This window comes from Artibeus jamaicensis, unplaced genomic scaffold (genome assembly GCF_021234435.1).
Source record: "Artibeus jamaicensis isolate MK-2021 breed Jamaican fruit bat unplaced genomic scaffold, CSHL_Jam_final scaffold_537, whole genome shotgun sequence".
NCBI lineage: Eukaryota > Metazoa > Chordata > Mammalia > Chiroptera > Phyllostomidae > Artibeus > Artibeus jamaicensis.
The window spans coordinates 13,544,733-13,569,986 of record NW_026522047.1 but is presented as its reverse complement, the minus strand read 5'-3'; the positions used below and the strand labels follow the sequence as shown (position 1 = coordinate 13,569,986).

Sequence of the window (25,254 nt, the reverse complement as noted above, 5' to 3'; positions counted from 1 at the left end):
ACTACAACTACTACCAAAAACAATCTGTTAGTGATGCTTAACCAAATATTATTATTCTATGAAATTAAATTATGGTAAATCCACATCATAGAATTATACTCAGCAGTAACAAGGAACAAACTATTGATACACCCAACAACTTGGAGGAACCTCAAGAGAATCACACTGCATAAAAAGGTCAATTCTAAAAAGTTATATACTTTTTAGTACACATTCTTGAAATGACAAAACTATAGCAATAGAGAACAAATTAGCAGCGGCTGCCGGAGTTCGGGGTAGAAAGGACAGGAGGGAGGTGGGTGTGGTTCTAATACAGCAGGCACTGGAGGGTCCTCATGCTGTTGGGACCGTTCTGCATATTGACTTGTGGTAGTTAGAAAACCTACACAAATAATAACACTGCATTTACTTGAACACAAAAGGAGTTCAAGTAAAAGAGAAATATGAGTAAGGCTGGTAGATTGTATCAACATTACGATATTGAACTAGTTTTACAAGGCTTTAGAATTGTGTAAACTGGATAGGTTCAAGGTACTCTCTGTTAAACTACATGTGACCTTGTAAGTTATCTCAACATAAAGTTTGATTTTTTAAAAAGTGATACCCTACCACTTGGGAGAAATTGAATATGAACTGAATATTAAACAGTATTAGGGAATGATTAATAATATTATGGTTTTATATTAACAATTACCTTACTCTTAGGAAATGCTTACTGAAGCATTTTGGAATGAAGTATTATGTATGTCTGCAACTCACTTTTATATCATATATGGGGAAAGAGAAAACAAATCCAGCAAAATGTTAAATATTAAATCTAGCCCTGGCAGGTGTGGCTCAGTGGATTGAGTGCGGGCCTGCGAACCAGACAATCGTGGTTCGATTCCCAGTCAGGGCACATACTGGGGTTGCAGGCCAGTTCCCTGCAGGCCAGTTCCCATCAGGGGATGCATGAAAGGCAACCATACATTGATGTTTCTCTCTCTCTCTCTCCTTCCCTTCCCCTCTAAAGATAAATAAATCAATAAATCTTTAAATATTAAATCTAGGTAAAGGGTTTATGAGTGCTTTTTGTATTCTTCTCCCTACTTGAAGCTTTTCAAAATAAAGAACTGGACCTGACTGGTATGGTTCAGTGAATTGAGTGCTGACCTGTGAAGTGAAAGGTGGCTGGTTCGATTCCCAGTCAGGGCACATGCCTGGGTTGTGGGCCAGGTCCCTAATTTCTCTCACACATGGGTATTTCACTCCCTCTCTCTCTCTCTCTCCCTTCCCGTCTCTCTAAAAATAAATAAATAAAATCTTTTTTAAAAGTGTAAGAAAAGAATTGGGGGAGGTTAAATACAAACTGCTACTCTTAAACTATTTAATATTTGAAGCTACACACCAACTACTCTTTTCAATGCTTTATAGTAAGTAAAGTTCTGGCAAAACTATACTATAGTCCCACCTACACTCTAATTAGTCTTAAATAAAATGGCAATAAGGATTTCAAGGAAGCTAAAAGTTACATGGTATTGGATGTGACTTTCTGAAGTTTTTCAACATGAATCCACTAAATCTGTACGTCGTACAAATATTTTTGTAAAATCAAAGTTAGTTCAACGTGGATTACTTTCTTGTTTCTAGAAAAACTGGATCACCAGAGTTGCTCTACTTTTCAAACAAGTGAAATAAATTTAAACTGCAAGAGAAAAAGCAAACACTTTGGTACACAACACTCCAAACTTTAAAAGTCTTAAGTTTGGCAAATACAGTTAATTCTTTTACAAGCAATGTTTGCATGAAAGGGCAACCTACATACTAAGTGCCAAACAAACAAACAACGTGCTACAATGTGTTCATTATAGTGTCAAGGAGACAAGACATATTTTACGATGTAAACGGTCCCTCCAAACATCATTGCAATTATGGTACCAAAAAAAAGGAAAGAACACCGCACACATTCGAAACGTAAGGAATGAGTGAGTCTGAAGTGTCAAAAGATCCACTTCAAAAGTTCTTATATTCTCTTTCCTCTGCTGCTAAATTTTTCCATCGGTAATGCACTTTCATCTGCAAAAAAAATCCTAGTCTTGAACGTCTCAACTAAAAGCTCTTAACTTTTCTCTTCCTACCGGACCGCCCCCTAGCAAGGTGCCCCACCTCCCGGGAGAATGATGGGGTGGGGCTGTTTCCCGCTCAGAAACTAAGAAATTAATGTCCCTTCCCTACTCTAGAAAGGAGTTAAAAAGAGAGGCCGAGAAGCTGGAGACTCAAATATGCAACTGACCAAAAGGAGATAGTCGTATAGAAAGCTTCCTTTTCTCTTCTGAACTCCTCCTTTCCTTCCCTCCTTTCAGGTCATTCAGTGACTCCGGGCCGGGCGGGGACAGGTGAATCCCAGGAGGAGAGGAAGAGGGAGGGACAGACGACAGAGGGAAAGCCGCGCTGGGGCAATGAATGAGCTGTGCCGCATCCGCACCACCTGTTCCTTCCAAGGGTACCACCCCGATCTGCCGGCAGGGTTCCCGCACCACCCGGGCCGTGACTCCTGCCCGTACTGCCGGCTTCCCTCCTAAATGCTGGGCCTCTCCTCCCTTCGCTCCGTGGGATATATGAAAACCGGCAAAGTAGAAGCTGGGAGAACAGGGCCTAGTCCGGAACCATGGCCTCCGAAGCAAGGGGGACGGGAGGAAGAGGCCTCGGGTCCCACGCGTACGGGCCAAAGTGGGAACCACAAGGAGGGGACGAGACAGTCATTCGGCCTGACTACAAGTAGGAAGGCGGGGTCCCGGGCCGCGGTGGCTCGGTGCCCGTCCAGCCGAGGTTACGGGTGACAGGCCCCGGTACCGGCTGAATCCTTCCCACTGCTTGCTCGGAGCTTCACACTTACTAAGATCCGCTTGAAGAGAGCGTTCTCCTTGGGCGGGAGGCTCACGGCCGGCATCGTTCCGGCTCCTCCCGAGGCTCCCGCCACCGCCCGGCTCGGTCAGTGTGTTTGTCCGACCGCCGCCGCCGTCCCCTGGCTGCTTCAGCCTTGATTGCCCTGATCCACCGCCACCACCAGGCCTCGGGTGTCACAGCGTCGCCCAACCCCGACACCCCCTTCCCCTCGTTGTCTTTTTCCCTTTCTCACTTAACGCTGCCGCCGCCTCCCCCCCCTCCCACCACGGGTCTCCGTCGGCGGTTCACGTGGTAACTGAACAGACCGACAGATGCAGCCAAAATGGCGGACGCGCAGGGTTTTCGCATCCGGGTCACGCCTTCTAACACGCATGCGCGGTGACCTCCTTTCCCCACCTCTTCTGTCCTGGAGCTTGCTGGGAAACTTGGAGGCCAGCTGGTGGGCCGCGGTTAGCTTCGACGCCCCAAGCCCCGCCCATCCAGTACTTGGCGTGGGTTTTGGAGGCGGTGAAGGAGCGGGGGCTGAATGGTCGACTCTATTTCCGACAGCCTCTGCATAAATAATAGTCTTCCCGCTGTTAGACTGCCCTTTCGTTCACTGAATCGACTCTCCGACTGATCATAGCTTGAGCCTGCAGTGCTAAAATGCAGGTATTCAAGAAGCGTTGTGTTTGATCATGGACAAAGTTGTCTACTAGTTAAGGGTCGGGGGGAGGGGTGTGGAAAGGGAAAGGCTTCACGCCAGTGGACGACATACAAACATATGGAGAGAAGGGTACTTAATGGAGTCTCATAACCGTGAAAGAGCTTGAGCAATTAAATGGACTTGCTTGGTTGGAGTACTGGTGATTCAGTTTTAAGACGAGCCTGGAAAACTAAGCAGCCAGATCCAAAGTGTCATTTTGCACTGCCAAAGAAGCATCTGAATGTAAAAGTATGTTTTTGTTTCATAGTTGAATCCACTCATTGCAAGGTTGACGACTGTCTGAGTCATCTTGGGTAGTAGAGTTAGGGACACTGACTCCCCTGGAGCTGGCTGCCAGCTAGTGCTTTACATCGTGGCTCATTGAAATCTTCAAATCTCAGAAGCCTGAGGGTATCTGCCAAAGATACTAGGAAACTACTGCAGTAGGCAGGGTCAGACCAGATGCCCACTAGGGCCTCTTCCACATACATGTCATTTCATTAACAATCACAGTAAAACTAAATGTTTTTAATAGTTCATTTTTATTGTATTTTACATTACTATTTATCCCCCTTATACCCTCTTCCACCTTCACCCACCCTCCTGAACTAAGTTTTAAAAGTGGCATTCCACTATTGATCTACAATTTTTCACATTGTATGAGCCATTTTTACTCTTGATTATTTTTGGTGTAAAGGTTTTTATGTCTTTTCAGAGAGGGGAAGGGAAATAGGGAGAGGAACATCAGTGTATGATTGCCTCTGACCCACCTCCTACTGGGGACCTGGCCCGTAACCCAAGCATGTGCCCTGACTGGGAATCGAACTGACCATCACTCTTTGGTTTGCAGGCTGGCACTCAATCCACTGAGCCACACCAGCCAGGGCCCCTTGATTATTTTTTATTTTCTCTCCAGATCCTGGATTTGATCCATAGCGTTCTTTATATCACGAATCATTAAATAATATGTGCCATAGCTTTCCTCTTTTAAATGTATTCACCCAGATGTTTTACTGGTTTCACTTCCTCTTCCTTGACCCTCTCTGGAAGGTGTGAGTTAAGTGAGATGTTTCCCAGTGGAAAAATCTGGGACTAATGCTGCGGTTTTCCTCTATCTCGATTGCCCTCTACTTTGCATGGTCCATTAATAAAGTTTTAGTAGTCAAAGCCTGGAATTTGCCTCAGTTTCTGTGATTTCAAAAGTTTCATTAAGAAAATTATTTTGGAATATGGCCAGTTTTTTATCTTAAAAAAAATAAACCTAAGAACAAACTTAGAATTCATAAAAACAGTTAGTTTATAGTAATATTTGAACTTCACTGCCCCCTTTTAAAAGGTCTTTCTTTTAACTGTCTGAACTATAAAAAGATAGACTGTCTAACTTCAGGTTGTGTTTAGGTTTAGGATTTTCTTTAAGATTAGGTTTAAGGTTAGGGTTAGGGCCAGGATTATATTTAAGATTAATGTTAGGTTATGGTTAGTGGTAGAGTTAGGTTTAGAGTTATGGTAGGTTTAGGTTTAGGGTTAGGGTTGGCTCCATATCCAAAAGTCCCTATAGCAATACTATGTGCTATGGTTTTCTAAATTTCTCCTGTAAATAATACACTATTTTCCCCCTGGAGGAAGAAATTTTCTGGTTTTTGAAATAAACAATAGTTTCCATCAGAAGCTAAGCACCTAAATAGTTGAGCCAGCGACATAGTTTGGCAAATGTTACATTCTTTTTGGTAACAAATACCAGTTTGCTGATAACAAATACCAGTTTTTAAGATTCAGTGACTTCTAGTGTGAGTCAACATTTATCTGAATCATATCCTAGTTAAAATGGGCTACAGATACAGACTAACAGTTGGACCACACAGTGTCTTGATAGCCTGAATTCCACAATAAAATACCTACTCTGATAGGTCATCACTACTGGACAGATGGAGATTCTATTTATGCTGTGGATGACAGCTATGCTGGAAGTTAACATATCCAAGGCTACATGATGATGATGATGATGGTAGTGGTGGTGAGTTCATCTTACCCCAAATATTTGCATATGACTACTGTCAAAATGCCACCTCCCCTGCAAATCAACTAAAAATAAAAACCATCCTGCAAACTTTAATTCCACAAAAGAGATATGTAGAGGGACTAAAACTCTGTTTTTCTAGCTGCTAATTCAAATCTCTTCTTCCTTTGCCTGAGTCATAAATAAGGTTTTAGCATTCAAATTCTGGAGACGCTTAAATAACGTCTAGTATCAACTTCTACCGAAATATCAGACCTAATAGCTCCTGGCTGGACCCGCTTCACAGGGATTCTTTTCAAGATGTGGTTTCACCTACAGCTGCCCACTCCAAGTGTAGGGTTCCATCAGCTCTAACACACTGAGAGAAATGTGCTTATACTTCATCACTTTCCCAAAATATACACTAGTGAAGCTTCCAAGGGCCAAAAGAACAAAATAGCCTTTTCCAGTAGCAGTACTGAAATGAGCAATTTGCTTCCTGGCTCTGCACGCTCTGACTAAACCAAGGCTTTTGTTCCAACTTGTTGGATACTAGCACAAGCTGTGTCAGGACAAGTTTCCAAGGGACGGTGTAGAAAGGATATAGGGCTGAAGGTTTGCTGAGTTGACAAGAAGAGACAGAGTTGAGAACCAGCAACTGAGTCAGCATATCAGCTGAGCAGTGTGCTTACATGAGCAGGAGTCCAGGAGGTTCAAACTAGGTTACAAACTATAAAGCCACTCTCAATTCAGCAATCAATGTGGCCATCACTTACATATAAAAAGGAACCAGAAAGCATCATACAATCATTTTACTCTTTGGTCAATAATTTTTGGTTAAGATTCTTTTTCAGTAACATAGTTAAAGAAAATATAGAAGGAAAAGAGATTTGTTAACATCTTGCTTTTAAAATGAGCCCAAATGACATAAGGCTTGAAGAAGTAAGGTATGAAAATTTTACCTATACATATTTTTACAAGGTCTTTAGACATCAAATCAAAATGAGAATTAAGTGCAGAAAAATCTGGTGCAATTGTGAAAACAAAACCTGTGGATCAGTATGATGTCTTTTAATAGGCAAAACCAAGTACTTTAAAAACTAGGCCACCCAATGACCCTATAGGATCCTATAGGATCAGTTTTATGTTACAGATGTAAAACTGAGGCACCGAGAGGTTAAGTAATTTGCCTAAAAATCATACAGCTAAATAGGTGTGAGCAGGAATGGCACTTTGAGCCCTGCCCTTCAGCTCAAGGCCTCAGGAGACTGTCCCAGCCTGTTAGGTGGGCTAAGGAGGACCTCTGAATCCCGAGTCAAAAAACCAGAACCTGAATCCCACCCACCTCCCCCAGCGGCCCATCTTCAGCAGGTCAGGACATTTCTTTTAAAATTCGAGGGTTATCTTTTCCTCACAGGGTTGTGAGGCTTTACTATGATAGTGTGAGTAAACAGACCAGGAACTGTAAGAGGGCTTTCCAAATGCGAGGTGCAATATGTCAGTCTGGATGAATAGCTTGTCTTCTTAGAGCTCCAGCTGTAAATTGAAGATAATAATCATGGCATGTCATGCAGTCGTTGGGAAGATGAAATGAGACAATACATGTAAACCATATGATGTATTAATGCACAATACCCGGAACACAGAAGTCAATCAACATGTCAGTTATTATCCAACACGACACTTCATTTTCAGTTTTCTGGCTCCCGATGGTGGATTTTAGTAAGTCTCTTGATGAGTATCCCTAGGGGAAGGGTCTGCAATCCACTCTCGGAGGACAGAGAAGAAGATAAACTACCTCCTCCTCGCCCCGCTCCCTTCTCCACCACCTACACCTTTAATCGTTTCCTTCCTAACCTCCCCCCTCATCTCCCCGCGCCCGCCCCCCGCCCCCCCCCTCCCCATATTACAGACTGGAGACAGAGCGGAGGAGTGCGAATACTTGGCTCTAACTGCGATTCTCAGCTAAAGCCTCTGTGCGGCGCGGCTGCGGAGCCGGCGAGTCCCGCGCCTCCTGACGCCAGGGGGCGCTCTGCCAGGAGCCGACTCCCGGAGAGGCCCGGTTCGGGGAGGCGGGGCCCGGCCTGGCAAGATGGCGCAGTCCACGCTCTTGCGGTTCCTCCCTAGGCTGCTCGCCCCGGCCAGGCTCACGGGGGGCTGTGAGTATCCCTCCTTGTGCAGGCCGACCCGACCTCGTAGCCTGTCCTTCCCGGGGTGAACCGAGCTCGCGGAGACAGGGAACGGCTGCGGCCCGGGCTCGTCCTACCTTGACCTTCGCCGGCCGGAGCCCACGTCTACTCCTACCCCTAACTCTGCTCCCCATCACGCTCCGCCAGCCCTCCTCCGAGTGCCACTCCTTCCTCCTCACACACACCCCTCTTGGTGTGTGGGAGGGGACTTTGGGTTCCTCCGACCCCCTCTTTGCAAGAGGGGAGACTTCCCGGGGGTCGCCCACTCCCGAGTCTCCCAAGAGTCTGCAAAAACCAGTAAACGAGGCCTTGAAGGCGCCTGAGGGGCAGGGGCGACCGCTCGGGCTCTGCTGGTGGCCCCGGACCAGTTACTTAACCTCTTTGAACCTGTTTCTTTGACAGTTTAAGGGGGGAGGGGTGAATGGCAGAATTAAGTGCGATAATGCGCTTGTTAACGTTAGGTGTTTTTGCAGTAAGGTGACAAATTACTGATTTACAGACTCTCTGTCCCCTTCCAGCGTCGGCGCGGTCAAAGTTCTATGTTCGGGAGCCGGTACATGACAAACCTGACTGGCTGAAAGTTGGGCTGACCTTGGGCACTTCCGCCTTCTTGTGGATCTATGTAAGTCGTAGTCCCTTCCGTCGTGCGACCCCAACACAGGGGGGAGGAGAAACATCAGTGTGAGATTGAATGTTGTGAGCCATCTCCGGGGCGGTAGCATAGGGATAAAATTGCGGATCACGCGTTTCTCCATGAGGGAAATCTCAAGGACTAAAAATGTCATTGGCATCAAGAAAATTTGATGAAGTTGAAATTTCTGTCATCATTGTTACTTAGTATGGTTTTGTCGCCAATAGCAGTTTTACTCCTATTATTCTTTATTTTATTTATTAATGAAGTTGGAGGTTGCTTGGGATTTTATAAAAGCATTTTTTTCAGATGCCATGGAGACAAACCATTAACGAACAAACTATTATAAATTAAACCCCATTAGACTTCTAAAATATAAGATTTTAATCATTGGCTTGTATGACACATTGTTGGAAGTTGTACTGAGTATATAGGTATGTAGCAGCCTTTTGTTTGTTTTTTGTGGGGTTTTTGATCTTTACAATATGCCAACTGCTTTATAAGTAAAAACCCATTTAATCTTCTCAGTACACTATGTGATAGGTACTATTATTGTTGACCTTTAACAGATGACGAAAACTCTTGGAGAAATTAGTTTACTGAACCTTATTCTCCCTAACTTCAGAGCTGGCTGCACTATAGACCAATTTATACATTCTTCATGGAAAGCTTTCCTAAAAAGGAGCTTGATTGCTTCCAAGAGCTCTGATTGAAATTAAATCTTTAATTGTAGTAAATGTCATCCTATATCAACAATCATTGTTCCAGTTGCAAATTCTTTCAGACAGTGGTTCTGAAAAAGTGGCTGTCTTCTGTGATGTCTAATCAATACACAGTGGGTGTGGGGTTATTCATTCACCCACAGTATCAAGTTTCTAAGGTTAGAAGTGTAATCCCCACCCACCAGCCAGCCTGGACCCCGTTTACTAACCAAGTCCTGCTTTGCTGTGTGGGTTTATCCCATTAACTGCCCACTGAATGAAGTAACTTATTTGGCAGAAGTTAAATTTAAATTTTTAAGAGTTCTCAAATGGAATATACACATATACTTTTCTTAGTTTTTGGACTTTTGCATCTCCTAGCTTTTTATTTCTAACTAGAATAGTTGTAACTCTTTTCATCTACCCTTATTCCTTTGCAAAATATAAATATTAGTTAGCCTCCTCCTCTTTAATTTATAGAAAGATTACATTTCTAATTGTAATTGTTACCTCCTTCTAGCTCATCAAGCAACATAGTGAAGATGTTTTAGAATATAAAAGAAGAAATGGGTTGGAATAAACTTTTAAAATATGAATACAGTAAGTATGCAATTTTTATACAATGAATAGATTTCGCAAGTTAATTTGAACTCTTTAAGTACATATTTTGGGTGTTTTTTTTTTTGTATTAGGTTTATGCTTCTTAGCGCCTATCTTCCTGTCTGTGATAAATTTATGAATTTTCAGTACCTTGGCTCTAGCATCACTTAACATAAACATTTTTAACCATTGTGCTTTATGTTGAAAGAAAATTATGTTTAAGAGTGAAACCAGGCCCTGTCTGGGTGACTCAGTGGGTTAGAATTTTGTCCCAATACCTCAAGGTTGTAAGTTCAATCCCTAGTCAGGGCACATACAAGAAGCAACCGATGAATGCATAAAGAAGTGAAACAGCAAATCTATGTTTCTCTCTTTTCTCTTCTTCTTTCTCTAAAGTCAACGAGTAACTTATTTTTTAAAAGAATGAAACCAAAATCATACTATTTAATGAAATCTGATAGGGCTATACCCAGAGCCTTCATGGCATTTATGTTGAGTTATCATTGTTTGTGGATATATTTCATTTTTTTTATCCTCATCTGAGGACATTGTCATTGCTTTTAGGGGGAGAGAGAGAAACATTGATTAGTTGCCTCCTTTATGCACCTGGACCCCAACCCAGGATTATGCCCTGACTGGGAATTGAACCCACAACCTTTTGGCAATGGGACAGTGCTCCAATCAACTGAGCCACACTGGGGTGGCTAATCTATGAAAATCTCAACTTTCATAGATTAGGTTGAATAAAGTAAATATCTGCTGAATAAAATAGTAATCACTAATGTACATTCTGTTCTCCCATATTAACACTCAAACTTAGCTCTTTAGGGTTTGATTACCCAAAACTTTTCAATTTTTTTTCTATTAATGTCACCTTGCACATATCACTACCTCAGCCAATCAAGAGATAAAAATAAAATAGGTATTTAAATCAAAACCTTATGTTTTTGTTATTCTTTTTTTGTAGTTCAAATAAAATGTTTTTTGCTGTAACTTAAAATGAGGGGTTGATACTCTGTGAATTTGTTTTCTAGACTTGCTTGATGCTCTAAGGTGATCATTTAGAGTGAGCTAATTTTAATATTTCTGCTGGTTATTGCTATGGTTTTCTTTTTGTTGTAGGTATGCTCCATATTCCAGTGAAAGCAGTTCCATTCTGTTCAATTGTAAACGTGAGAGAAAAGTTATATGTGAAGATATGTCATTAGCATTTGTGTTTTGCACCATTAAATGAAAAAATAAAAATATTTCTGTATTCTTCAGATTGCACATATTATGGCAGTGTGTAGATAATGTGAATTCTAAGGGGTATTATTAGAAGTATTTTCTCATGGAAGTTACCATCTGATAACAGGGTCAGAGGTCATTAAAGACCCATCGGTAAGAAAACTTGTTAGGGAGACAGATGAAAAAATCACTGCTGAAGAATTTATTCCTTAATTAACTTTGACTTTCTAATCAAAACACTTATTCTGTAGAATAAGAACTGCTTTATTAATCAAAATACAAAAGAGCCCAAATACTCTTTTCTTCTAGGGTAGTCATTTTGGTTAAGTCAGAAAGTAAAGTTGAATCCTATTATTAGAGTTTCTTCTCACTCCATTTCTTTGATTTTGAATGATTTTCACCTGGATGACTGGGGAATGGCAACACAAGTTTGTTGTGATTTCCATCACAACAAACTTGCTAATATTTTCATCCAATGAATAGCAAATTCCTGACTGTTTCAAAAAGGAGGGAAGGAGGGAGAGGGGTTAGTAGACACAAATTAAAATACACCTCATTTATTCTTCATCAAAATCCTTCCTTGTGAATCAATTAAAACTTATTTACATAAGTTAACCACTTTGTTAACTTGTAATTTAAACACAATACACAATAAACACTTATAATTTAAACGCAATAAGTAATGAACATTTAAAAGTTCATTACTTATGTCTCTATTCTGATGTTTAATGGAAGGTTTATTGCCTGACAACTGGCTTTATGTATGTTTTAGGGTCTGGCCAACACTTATTATGGGAGATTCATGCAAGACCTTGGGATGTCACTTCTGAAAATACATTCAGAGTTACATTATTTTAGATAATTATTTAATCCAAATTCAGTGAAAGACCAGATACAACAGTAACTATTAAAACTTTTGTCAATTTGGAGTCCTCGCTCATAGAGCTGAAAGGACCTTAGGGGTCATGCAGACCAAACTCATAATTTTGCAAATGCAAAACCAGAGGTGAAGAGTGATTTGTGCAATGTCACTGCGGTAGGTAGAATTCTGAACCCCAAAGATGACCATGTCCTCCTCCCTGGAATCTGTGTACATGTTAAGGGGAATTGAGGTTGCAGGTGGAATTAAGTTTGTTAATCAGCTGGCATTGAGATAGGGAGAGTATCCTGGATTAGCTTCTTGGGCCCATTGTGATCACAAGGGTCTTTGTAAGTGGAAGACGAATGCAGGAGTGTGTGTGAGTGACACAGTGTGTAAGATGTGACAGGCCATTTCTACCTCTGATGATGGAAGGGGCCAAGAGCCAAGAAATGGAAAAGTCAGTCACACAACCCTGTTGTCACCTTAATTTTACCCCATTGAGACCCCATTGGATTTCTCACAAAACCATAAGACAGTAAGTCTCATGTTTTAAACTACTGAGTTTGTTACAGCAGCAGTAGAAAACTGCTATCACATGGCAATGGAGACCAAGAAGTCAAGTATCAACTCCCAGTTCAAGGCACTTTCCAGTAAAACACCTTTTTTTAAAAGATTCTATTTATGTATTTTTGGAGAGGCAAAGGGAGAGAAGCATCAATGTGTGGCTGCCTCTTGTGTGCCCCTCCCACTGGGGACCTGCCTGGTCCACAACCCAGGCATGTTCCCTGACTGGGGATAGAACCGGTGACCCTTTGGTTCACAGGCTGGCACTCAGTCCACTGAGCCACACCAGCCAGGACACCACTCATATTCCTGAAAGGAATAGAAGACTTAAGACACTTGAAATTCTGGAAGCTGATAGCCTTAGTTGGAAATAAAATATAACTACAATAACTGCATGTACTGTATGTCTGGCCTTGAGAATAGTTACCCTGTGTGGACTTGCATCTTGATCGTATCCTGTGTAAGTCCAGGGGGAGCCATTTGTGAAGACCAGGAGTATTGGAAAGTACTTTCCACAGTGAGGGAAATGTCCTGTCTGGTGTCCCGTACAGCAGCCACTACTCCCACATGGCTCATGAGCATTTGGAATATGATTAATGTGACTGACTTTTTAATAGTTAATGCTAGTTCATTTAAGTAGCCCAAAGGGGCACATAGATTATCCTATGAGTGAACACCTAGAGCTGGGCTACATATGATGCTGGCAAAAAAAAAAAAACCCACAACTTTCCAAATTCAAAACTGAAACCCAACTTAAACCACTAACCTAGAAAAAGGTGTTGAGGATACAGAGTGACTCACAGACCCCGAAATAGGAATACGTCTGGGCTCAGACATAATTGGGGCCTGGGACTCGGATGTTGTCAGGGCTTCTGCTTTTGGCTCTGACATCTGTGCCGTCCACTTCAGAGCCTCTGCAGGCAGACCCCTCCCCAGCGCCCGCCGTAAAGGGCTGGCCGCAGTCAGTAGTCCCCGGGTTTACCTTTCAGTTCAGGAGAGTCCTTGGACTGAGAAAGAATCATTCTGATTCTAAATTCCCAAGAGGAACCCTGGTCAAATGATGGTTCCTTTAATAATAACGTAAAAGGCCCTATGAAAAAGGATGCAGGCCAAATGTAGTCACACAAAAAAAACAGTCAAGTTTTTTTATTAGACCAAAATCAGGTTGACCTTTTTTCAGATTTAGTGTCTGTGAGGTAGTCACTTAAATTATTTTCTCAACTTGCCATGGGCAAAAACAGGCTATATAAACTCCATTTCAAGACTCGGAAGTTATGGGTTGAATTGTGTCCCCCAGAAAAGGTGTGTCGTAGTCCTAATACCCCAGTATCTCAGAACGTGACCCTAATGTGGAAGTGGGGTCACTGTAGTTAAAAATGAGTTCATAGTGGAGTTGGGTGGGGCCTTAATCCGATATGACTGGTGTATTTGTGATAAAAGACACGTAGGGAGAAGACAGCATGTAATGATGGAGGCAGAGATTGAAATGATGCATCCATCAGCCAAGGATTAGCAGCAAACAGAAGAAGCTAGAAGAGGCAAGGAAGAGTTCTCCCTTACAGGTTTGAGAGGGGGCGTGGCCCTGCCGACACCTTGATTTCAGGCTTCTAGCCTCTAGAATGATGAGAGAATAAAGTTCTGTTTTAAGCCATCCAAGTTTATTCAGTTTGTTATGGTTGCCTTAGGAAAATAAATGCACGAGTGTTCAGAATACCACGTTAATTTTGCTACGGAAGAGTGAGTAGATGGGGGAGTCCCGAGTCACCCCCAAGAATGGTTTCAGAATTTACCACCTTTTTTTTTTTTTTTAAAGTGACTTTTAACAACTATCTTTTTTTTTTTTTTAACATTTTATTTATTTATCTTTAGAGGGGAAGGGAAGGAGAGAGGGAGAGAAACATCAATGTATGGTTGCCTTTCGTGCGTCCCCTGCTGGGAAATGGCCTGCAGGGAACCAGCCTGCAACCCAGGCATGTGCCCTGACTGGGAATCGAACCGCGATCATGTGGTTCGCAGGCCCACGCTCAATCCACTGAGCTACATCAGCCAGGGCCAGAATTTACCACCTTGATTACCCCTTCCCCTTCATTTTATCTAAGGATCTTAAGCCATCTGGAGCGTGCTTATCAGGAATTTCTTAATTACTTGCTAATTTGTCTTCCTAGATACTTTTCTAAATTATTTCACTGTATATCCATATTGATCTGTTGAAAGTACCGGTCACAGCCTAAGAATTTAGTGCTAAGAACAATAAAGCTGTTTCTAGCTTCCTGTGGAGTTTAGGAAATCACTCCTCTTTGAAAATTGCTTATTAATTATATGGCACTTAAGCCTTGAATAAGTATGATTAATATTGCCAGTAAAGGCCCCTTACCATATGTTTTCAAAACAAGTACCTTTGTTAGTAGTCACAGTTAGTTGGAGGTCATCTTAAATAAGCCAAGTTATCTCTGACTGTAGATTCTTGTTTTTCCTGGACCAATAAAATGTCAAGGATGCTTGCTCAAGGGCAGCACTGTGGACAGGGTGACAACAGTGGGTGAACCGTTGCCAAGCCTCACATAGTCTGCTATAGCAAAGACCCGGTGTTCAGATTCTCTCGGGTTTGGGAGAGACCATTTGAGACCGTTTGCCACGGAGTGAATCTGACAGCCCACAAGCATGTCTTCTCTTGGGAGATGTTTCAAAATGTGAAGAGAGATTGCCACCAAAATGGAAATGCTTCATGTCCTCCAGGAGCAGCAGATGGAGAAAATTCCCTACCATCCAAGGGGTCTGAGCTTTTAACTAAGATGTAAAGGATCTGGAGAAATGACCCTACTCTCACCATTTCTGCCTTGCCCATCTGGGAGGCCACACCTGATCTGAAGGATGAGACAAGCTCCAGACAAGACGGGGGAACACAGTGGGTCCTGCCGTGTGTTCACGGAAAGGCAGCTGGATACAGTGAGGGAGCCTGGAGCTATGGCTTAGGCTTGGAGTAGAACCTAGCACTGCCTCCTCCAAAGGCTGAGCGTGTTTCATGCCAAATGTGCTTTAGGGCTCCACATTTTTCTCAGACCGTAAATCAGACCTGGTGTCTGACTCCCAAACTCCTGCTCTTAACCACACTAACTTGATGGGGGTTTTTTCATATGTAGCATATGAAATAAATCCTATCCTATGTAGCACAGGATAATCAGCATTCCCCTACCTACTCTTTAGGAGTGTTAAGAGTTATGAACTGCAAAAATAGGTATGATAATACTTTGGGGAAAGTATTTAAAACCCCATATACATATGTGTTATTTTTGCATTGTTTATAAACCAGTTTGGTTATAAGCAAAGGCCTTAGATTACATTTATGAATGATATCTGACCGGGGATTTCTGTTTGATCATGGACCCCATTCATGGTGGGCTCGGTTCAGTGTCTCTTTGCCCTGGTATTTTAACCTCCAGGAGCAACAGCAGAAATCCTATCTTACTCATTAAAGAATGCCCTGGAACAGTGCCTAACACATTATACTGAGTAAATGTTTGTGAAATAGGTTATAAGCAATCTTCAGCATGGAGCACAGTCCCTGGCATACTGTGGGCATTTTGACAAATACAGACAGTTTGAAAGAATCTGGGGATGAGCCAGAAGACCTCAGACTGTACATACCCAGACCCCGGTCTATGCCTGAGTTTTGAAGGGGGAAGCCTGAAATAATGTCTCGGGAGCCATCATCATTTACAAATTCTGTCTGCTCAGAAAGAATTATTTTAGGGGAGCTTCCAACACATTAAATAAATATAATGCATGCAGTATAAATGCATTTGCTGCCTTCGACTATTCCTCTCCCTAGCAACCAGATCAAAATTCAGCCCTAAGTACAAGAAGGAAAGAATGAGTGGTGGTGGTAGACAGATTTGTTTTCTTGTTTTAAAATTTTAAATCCAGCTTTGCCAAACTGCGGTGGTTAGGAGTGTTCTGGACAGATTTGTGTTTATGTGTCCATCTGTCCTGGCTGCTAGCAGTTCATTGAACATTCTCCAGCACCACTGAGAGAGCTAGTCCCTGCTTGCTGGAGTGTGTGTGCTTTAGCTGCTCAAAGCTAGAGGGTGTCCCCCTCTTCACTTTGTTAATTTCAGCCCTGCCAAATGTCTTCGTGGGAGGTCCAGGTCTAGCTCCTTCCTTTGCTGCTTAGGAGTCCAAATTTGACCTCTTCTTACCTGCAGATTACCTAAATGCTCTCCTTAAATGTTTAATCCTTAGGAATGGCTAGCTAGTGTGAGTATAAAAAAAACCCCACAAAAAAAAAAACAGTTCTGACCATTGGTTTGTACTCTCCAAAGGAGAAGATGTTAAATACTATTAGAACTGTGTTCAGAATCTCCAAAGAATGTTTAGTTATCAAGTAGCAAATGAGCAAATATTTTGTCTGCAACGTGCCTTAGAGAACTTGGAAGCAGAGAAACGATGTTCACATCCTTTTTATTTTTTGATGACCATTAATCCTTAGACATTCCTCCAGGTTGCTTGCCTAAGGGGTAATTACCACAGCCTTCAGAGGGTTGAAATGAGAACTAAAGGAGATCTAAGTGAAAGTGCTTTAACTGTAAAGTGCCAAACACACATAAGGGACTATAGCAGCACAGTCCCTACTGAAGAGTATTCATTTAGAAAATGTAAATGATTGAATTTTCACATTCAAACTCCAACAAATTGTTGTGGCCACAATGAGTCAATCGATTGAAATCTGGGTGAAGAAATTAATAATTTAGTATTTTAGTTGACGTGCAAATACTACTTTTCCATCTCATAGAGGAATACACAGCATTTGAGGGTTTTATAATTAAAGTCCTTTTAACAGCGAATTGCTTAGATAGTCCGCCATTGCTTGGGGACTGGACGATTTTGAATATCACCCAGGGCGCTAAGGGAAGGTGGAGGATACCCCGCTCTCCGCACCCTTTCCACTCTTGAGAGAGCTAAAGGAGTGTGTGGCACAAAGTGGGTTCATATTTCATCCGGCACAATAAAACAAGTGTATGCCTTACTCCAGATGCGAACCCCGAAACATTTCCAGCCTTGACTGAGGAATTCACTTAGCGCAACAGTATCGTACGGGACAGGCAGGTGACAGGGACTTCTCGGTTTCCGATCCCGTTTCTGAGATGCCTCAGTTTCTTGGATCTCTGAGAAAAAGCCACAGAGCCTGGAGACTGGGCTCAAGGGAGGACCGTTCGGACAGCAGCCGCCCAGGCAGGGCCGGGCCGGGGTCCGCGCCCCACCCCGAGGCGTGGCTCGCCCAAGCTCAGTGCGCCCTGCAGAGCGCGGGCAGCAGAGGCTACAGCGCGGAGCTCGGCGGGCACAATGTATCTTCGCAGAGCCGTCTCTAAGACGCTGGCGCTGCAGCTGAGGCCGCCCCCGAGCCCCGCGCCGCTCCGGAAGGACGGTGAGTGCCCGGCGCTGCCCCGGACGCCTCCCCCACGCTCTGAACTGAAGAGGACAGGAGATCTGGGCGCAGATCCTGCGGGTGCCCTGGGACCAGTCTGCCCCCAGTGGGCCGAAACCGACCCAGGGCAACATAAGCCTGAGCGGAGAGGTGGTGGGGGTTGGGAAGGGTCTCCGGGAAGACACCCCGACGAAGTTCTTGGAGACTTTGATAGTAGGAAATCTTTACAGCACGGCTTCTGAATACGGACTAGGCTTCCTGGGTTCAAATCTTGATTTTACGCAAGTGCTTTAACCTCAGTTTCCTCATCTGTAAGCTGGGGACAGTATGGTTGAGTTTTAATTGGTTAATGTATAGTTAACGCTTAGAAAAGTGCCGGCTAACGTACTCTTGGCTTACCATTTTTATTACTGTAAGAACCAATGCACTCTCCAATTCGTGGGGAAGTACAGGCTTGGGGAGGAGGGGAGGCGGAGCCCCGACCAGCGAGCCAGGCGGGTGCAGGACGGAGTGCGGGTCCCATGGAAGTTGGTTAAGACTCTTAAGTAAATAAACTCAAGACTCAGCCGGGGCGCAGCAGCCTCAACCCGCGAGCTTGGGCCCTGGCACTCCCCGGCCAGGAAGACCTCCCCGGCCAAGGCCACCTTCCTTGGCGGCGGCGCAAACAGCCCTGGAGCTGTCCCGCTGTTAGATGTGCGAATTCGTGGGAAAAGGGGGCGTATTCAGAAATTTCCTGAAGGGGAAGGTGCGCTGAGAGCTAGAAGGCCATTAATCGACAGGCACCAAAGCCCCTAGCACGCTGCCTGCGACACTGCAGGTGCTTGGGTGTGAGCGTGGGAGTACTTGTCCCGCGCATCAGGTCCGCGCTCGGATGCGGCTCCTTCCGAGTCCCCGTCCATCTCCCCTCCTTTTCTCAGTGTCCATGATTGGGGGAGGCTGTCCGTAGATCACTTCGTGGAAAGTTCTCAGGTCTCCCTTTGCGTCGTCTCACTTCCTAACAATTGTCAGGGGGCTTTAGCCCAGTTCGTGCATTGGACCCAGAGAGAAAGAAGAGTCTTGCGGAAAACTCCATGCCCCCCGCCCCCGACTTCGATCAGCCCGGTGCTGGTGGTGGCGGTGGGAGGGACGAAAGGTCTGCCCAACTAGCTTCATTTTTCTCTTAAAATGCTGGTGGGAAGAAGTTGCCTTACAAGTCACAGAAATAAAGAGTCTTCGTTTTCCTTTGTCTTTATACAGAGTAAGATAGAGCCCATTTTTTCCCCCTGATGAAATGGAGAAGCCATTGATCTTAAACTCCTGGAGGTGAAGGGTTGTTGTGATGGGGGTGGGGCGGGAAGAAAGACGAACCCCCCCCCAACACTTGGCCTTTCCCGCGTTATCCGTCTGCGTCCCCCCACCGTCGTCGCGCACGTGTGTGTGTGTGTGTGTGTGTGTGCGTGTGTGTGTCTGCAGATGGTTCACACAATTTCCTGTCTACCTTGAGGCAAAGGAAGAGTGGTTGAAATCGCCTAAATAGGTAGTTAGCGATACTGGTGGTAGCAGTGACGATCTTTCTCTAATTTTCACCCGATCACTTTTTTGTAGCGCTGATTTGCTTATGTGTTTGAAGAACTATTATTGACTGGAAATTTGGCTTCGATCATGGACATCACTTAACCTTGTATTGGTTCTGTCTACTCTGAGGAAAAAGAAAATTGTTTCTGTTTTATCGAAGGATAAAATTGTGCGCCTCATCAAATTTTGTTATCTGGTTTTTCCTTTAAAAATGTAACTTTTTAATGAATAAGTAATTTAGGTTTAAAATAGATCATTCAGAAAGACACAGAAAGGCAAAATAGAAGTCATCTGTAATCCTACTTTTCATTGAATACTATTATTTACCTTTATAATGCATATAATATTTACCTTTATATATAGTATATATAATGTTCCAGGCTTTTTCTCCCCCTCATGCATTTTTTCCCTCATGCACAAATCTGGGATAGTCCTGTACAGATTATTTTGATATAATTTTGCGCTTAATATATTGTAAATATTTTCTCAAGTAAGTAAATATTCTTCTGGGGAAATTATATCCATTTTTTCCCATTGTATGAATATGCTAAAATTTTTCCAACTAATCCTTATTGAATATTTATTTCCAATTTCATTGCATTGTCAGTAACTTTGCCATAATTGTATTTGTATTTAAGTCCTTACTTAAATCTCTAATAATTTTCTTTATTTCTTTCTATTTAAAAATATTTTTGATATTTATGTCTGATTGACAACTATAACACTAACGTATTTTCTGTTTAATAACAGATGTATTTTAAACTAACAAGCTCCACTACAAGTCAACCCCATAATCTCTTATCATAGCTTATTTGGGTGCATTTGCGAAAAATTTTCTTTTTCTAAGAAATGGACATTTATATTCAAAATAAGACCATATGTGTGAGTTTTTTCAATTCGACCACTACAAAGACTTGCCATCAGTGTGAATTTCTGGTCCCCGCACCAACTCTCTGTCGGCCACGCCGGACTCCTTCGTCCTTTCTGAGTCAGACCACTCCTGCCTCCAGCGCGGTTTCCCGTCCCCTGTTTATCTGACAGACTGCCACGTCCCCTCAAGACTGAGGCCATATCTTTTTTTTAATTGCTTCTTAAATTGCCATTCTGTAATAGGCCATGTCTCTTCAACTGTGGCAGCTACCTGGAGCCCGCTGGTTGAGCCTCCCCTGCACTCTCACGCTGACGTTGCAGCTTCTACCGGCACGGATGACGGCGTTTGTCACGCTGTCCTGACATTGTTGGCCACGGGCAGTCACTCGTCTGTCGTCTGCCCCTTCTCTGTGGGCTGTGGGCTGCCAGAGGCCAGGAGCCTCGTGTATCTCGGTCACTGTTACGTCCCTAATGCCTCTGAGAATGCTAGACACGTAGTAGGTGCTCAACTGTGTTTGTCAATGGATAAATGTCTCCACATTTTTATCTTTAAAATAAAGAATGTCATCTCTGAGCTTTCAGCTCCTTCTAGCTTTGAGTCTATTATAAAAATTCAATTCCAGGAAATAGAGTAGATACAGATTCCAGCTCTACCAAGGTAATATATTTGAATATAAAAACACAACACTCTCATCTATTAGTTTGTACAGAATTGTACTTGTATTTCAGATATGACCTTCGCAAATTTGTCTTAAAGATGGGCTTCTCCCTGGCTGGTGTAGCTCAGTGGATTGAGCACGGGCCTGCGAACCAGACAATCGCAGTTCGATTCCCAGTCAGGGCACATGCCTGGGTTGCAGACCAGTTCCCTGCAGGCCAGTTCCCAGCAGGGGATGCACAAAAAGCAACCATACATTGATGTTTCTCTCCCTCTCTCCTTCCCTTCCCTTTTGAAGATAAATAAATAAAATATTTTTTAAAAAAAAGATGGGCTTCTCACTGCCCATCTTTAAAGGCTTTATACTAGAAAAATGTATCCATTTGTGTTACAGACTGATAGAAGTGTGTTAAATTTCAACATACATGTTTCAACATAAAAATTTAAGTATAAATGTATTTAATTCATTTTTTTTGAAAAATAATCTTATCCACTAAATCCTATGGTAGAGTACATGCAGTAAATGCATTTCTTCTGCTTATATGCCTCTTGTTTGACTTTAAAGTTGTTAGTGCTCCTGTCATTTCTCCTTACCCCTGCCTGCACTCCTTCCAAGAAAAACATGGTGCTAAGCATCAGAATGACAGGTTTCATGCACACTTGTCAAATTAGGTTGGGAAAATGTCAAGTGGAATTATTACCCTACCTCATAATACCATATTCCCTTAAGCTCAAGTCACTTGATGTTAATAGATTCTAGGTTCACTGAGCAGAAGTTTTTTTTAAAGACATGATTATTTAAAATAGTTCTGCTTAAGTGGTGGAGCTAACTGTGTTTAAACTTGTTTCCCCAGCATCTTTCCGCTGGATGTCATCTAAAAAGACCCCTGGACCACCTGGATCAAACATGACCTACTACCTGGTCGTAGGTGTCACGGTCAGTGCTGGTGGATACTACGTAAGTGCTTGCCCCCAGCCTTCAGGAATTCGTGTGCTTCACAAGCTGTGGGGAACTCACAGCAATGTTAAGGTCAGGACATGGGATTCTGAGAAAGGCCCAGGTCATTTTAATTATTTGAGGCTCTGGATAGATAAAAAAACATAATGCCAGACTGGTATGTGAAACTTGTGGTATATATGAAATGCTTATGTTTAATAAACAATTAATACCACTTGGAAATAACTTCCAAGGTCTAAATTTGAGCCCCTCTCCTCCAATGGCCTTCCTTCTACTCCGTGTTTGACTATGATAGTTTTGGAAAAGCTGGGTTCTCTGGGCCACCCGTGAGTGTGAATTACTCTAATATCATCATCTCTTCAGTTCTGCTTAAAGTAGTTTATTTTTCTCATCCTGCGTCCTAGCCCCTCGAACAAGAAGACTAATGTCCCTCGGGGTGTTGCTGCTGGGAAAGTCAGCTCAGGGGTGTGAACCTGAGCACAGGGTCAGCACTGGTGTACTGAGAATGAAGGTGCTGACTCAGCAGATTGGTCCTATCAGGTGCCTTGGCCTTTCTAGCTACTGTGCATGTTTCCGGTCATCTTCAACCCCTGTTAGAGCATTCGTTTCTTTCCTTCTCTATGGATTCTAAAAGGAAATGAAAGAGTAGATGATATGCATTGCTTCTTCTTCTTTGAATTGTATATACCTTTGAACTTGGCATGATGAACATAAGTCATGACAAAAAATACTCAAGAAATAAACTAAATTACATTTCTGCTTTCAGACCTACAGGACAGTAACATCAGAGCAAGGCAAACATAGTGAACCCATAACAAATTTGAAAGAAAAAACCAAAGCAGAGTTACAGCCACTTCAAGGTAAAGTTAATCTATTAATATTTTTTCCTTGAGGCTCTGATTTTCACCATCTTAGCCTAACAATGCTTACTGTTTGCTTTGGGCTTCTTTACTAACTCAATCCAGAGTGGCTCTGGGTAGGAGTTCCTTCAGAAAGAGGAAGCCCAGCCAAAACCTAGAGGCTGTTGTTCTGCACCGATGCTGCTGCCCCGCAGTCTTGGCTTTTGTGTGGTGGTACCACTCACCCCACCCAGGCTCCCATTCACACAGGTGTAATTGTGGTGCCTGCCTCTCATGAGTCTGACTTCTCATTTCCCTCATCATTTTTTTAAATCATAAAACAAATTCCTGTTTCAGTTTTGGCTAAGACCATCCGGATGTCTTTGCCCGAAGTGCACTTGACATTAGTAGCAATCGGTCATGTCTGTCGAGTCCCTCAGTTGATCTGCGCAATAAAATGGCAGCTACAGGAACAGAAGCTTTATATTTTCATGCTAATAAATATTCCTTGCCTTACACTCCTTGCTTAAACCATACTTTTCTCCTATCTTAATTATAATACTATTATTATCAATTACTGTGAGCATTATTGGGTGAGAGAGATAGTAGCTTCTCATGGACCAGTTTTAACCTTTCAGTCATGACAACGATAAGAAACATGATGTCATTAGTAAACATGATTGAATAGAATGATAAGAAGGGTGATTGCAGTACTAATAAAATGCAGCATTTCCATAGCAGTTTAGTGGTTTTAAACCCCCTTCTGTGTACAGTGTTTTATTCAACCCTCACAATAGATTTGTGAGATAGATACTATTAATATCCCCCACTTTAATGATGACAAAACTGAGGTTGAGAATAAAGGACTGACTCCTCAGTATCATTGGCTGGTAAGTTGACTGCTTCTCCATGCTGTCTCATGATAGGTTGGCTCTTCATGCTCCTGTCCTTTGTATTTGAATAAATAATACATGTAAATTATTTTTTTAAGTTCAACGTGTTCAAAGGGTTTGCAGAAAAGTCCCTTCCCCCATTTTCCCTCCCCAGAGGGAACCAGTAATACCAGATTCTCTGAATGCCCCTGGAGAGAATCTTTGCAAGTATAACTAGCTAGGCATGTAAGTTACCCTCCTTCTGTCCTAATACAAATGGTACTAAGCTGTATACATTGCTCTTTTCCTTGTTTTTTTTTTGCCTAACAGTCTACCTTGAAGGACATTACATCAGTGTATACAGATCTGTCTCGTTTTTTTAAGTGCACAGTGTCCCACTGTCCTCCCATGCTCCTTCAATGAATATTATACTTTGCTTAATGGACTAAATCTTTCAGGTGAAAAAGAGAACCTTGTAGAAGCGGAGAAAGCAAGTTCTGAAGTCCCTGAAGTGTGTTCAGCGGAAGCTCAGGTGGTCGATGCTGGAGAAAGCTCAGATGCTACAGTCGCAGCGGCAGCGGAGGCTGCAGCCTGTCGCGACGCTGCGCAGCCTGCTCAGATGGAGACCCCCGCAGCTGGGGCTGAACCTGGGCCAGAGGTTCCAAATGTGGCCAGGGGTGAAACTGCCGAAGTCGGCACCGAAATGACCTTGGAGGTTACCAGTGCAACTCCGGATGAAGCCCTTGCCATCAATACTGATAAAGGTACAACAGAGAACGAAAGCTCTGATGAATGTGCTGAGCTGGAAGAAGCAAATTCTCCCGTTGAGTCAGAATCCTCTACTGCGGATGATTTACAGGAAGAAGCCAGAGCTGGTGCCGAGGCCGCCGAGGCCGCAGAGGCTCAAGAGGAATCTCCTGCAGATTGATACTCAGCAAAAAGTGCCGTAGAGACTGATAGGTGCTTTTGTAGCTTTAGCCATCTTGGTTGGTTTGGGGTTTTTTTCAAGACTTTTTTGCTTAGAAAACTTTAATGTGCCTTGAAGATTTTTGGTATCTACTTGATAGGTTTCAGGACTGAAAATTTTGAGATTTTATGTGTCCGAGGTCAGATATGGCATTGTAGTAAAGAGCTTCAAAGACGTTCACCTTGGGGTTTAAGTTGCGTGTCATGGGAATTGAGCTACCTACACAACCTGCGTTCACTTTAATTTCGCTCTGCCTTTACCTTACTGCAGTGTCCGAACATCTGGATTCTTGAGTTTGCATGTGAACTCACTTGAATAAAACTAGAATATCATTAGTGCTTCTATTTTCATTCACTAATATTTATATGTCTAGATAACATAGCGTATATGAACACACGCACGTATAACACCACGTGAACATTGCAGAATTATCCAAGCAGTCATGTCCTCTGAGGGCTCTGCATAGTGACATGCGGCCTTTATCCTTGGTGGAGGCTCCTCCTCTTCACAGGGTGAACCGTCACGATTCTAGGTATTCTCCTGAGCCGCGGTAATGTCCATGGGCAGGCTTTCAAATGGAAGAATGTCCTGGTTTAAAAAAAAATATTTTTTTTCTTTGTAACATTTTATTGTGGAAATTTTCAAACAAAAGCGAAGAGAACAGCATACAGCATCCTCGTGTGCCGCGCGTGCAGATTCACTCGTGATGTCAACGCTTGGCAAACCTGGTGTCCACAGTCTCGCCCTCTTATCTCCTACCACAGCCACTGGCA

The 25,254-nt window shown here is 43.0% G+C and overlaps 3 protein-coding genes across 5 annotated transcripts in view; 2 read left to right on the top strand and 1 right to left on the bottom strand.

Annotated features, from left to right (window-relative positions):
• Positions 1-3,191, bottom strand: part of NAA15 (N-alpha-acetyltransferase 15, NatA auxiliary subunit) — a 69,427-nt gene extending 66,236 nt beyond the window's left edge. For both annotated transcript variants that reach the window (XM_037126047.2, XM_037126048.2), the window contains exon 1: positions 2,876-3,191. In XM_037126047.2, the coding sequence (XP_036981942.1) occupies positions 2,876-2,929 (54 nt within the window). In that variant the 5' untranslated portion in view covers positions 2,930-3,191. The remainder of the gene's footprint in view (positions 1-2,875) is intronic.
• A 4,423-nt stretch (positions 3,192-7,614) lies between these two features.
• Positions 7,615-10,950, top strand: NDUFC1 (NADH:ubiquinone oxidoreductase subunit C1). Its single transcript, XM_037126202.2, has 4 exons — positions 7,615-7,726; positions 8,275-8,378; positions 9,609-9,688; positions 10,811-10,950. Exons 1-3 carry the CDS (start codon positions 7,660-7,662, stop codon positions 9,666-9,668), a joined length of 231 nt encoding a protein of 76 aa, XP_036982097.2. The 5' UTR covers positions 7,615-7,659; the 3' UTR covers positions 9,669-9,688; positions 10,811-10,950.
• Positions 10,951-17,563: 6,613 nt separating this feature from the next.
• Positions 17,564-24,816, top strand: MGARP (mitochondria localized glutamic acid rich protein). 2 transcript variants are annotated; one of them, XM_037126241.2, is made up of 4 exons: positions 17,564-17,763; positions 21,700-21,782; positions 22,570-22,663; positions 23,973-24,816. In XM_037126241.2, exons 1-4 carry the CDS (start codon positions 17,682-17,684, stop codon positions 24,440-24,442), a joined length of 729 nt encoding a protein of 242 aa, XP_036982136.2. In that variant the 5' UTR covers positions 17,564-17,681; the 3' UTR covers positions 24,443-24,816. The 2 variants fall into 2 exon arrangements, with proteins under 2 accessions (XP_036982136.2, XP_036982135.2); XM_037126240.2 differs by having other exon boundaries at positions 17,567-17,763; positions 21,700-21,803.
• The last annotated feature ends 438 nt before the right edge of the window (positions 24,817-25,254 follow it).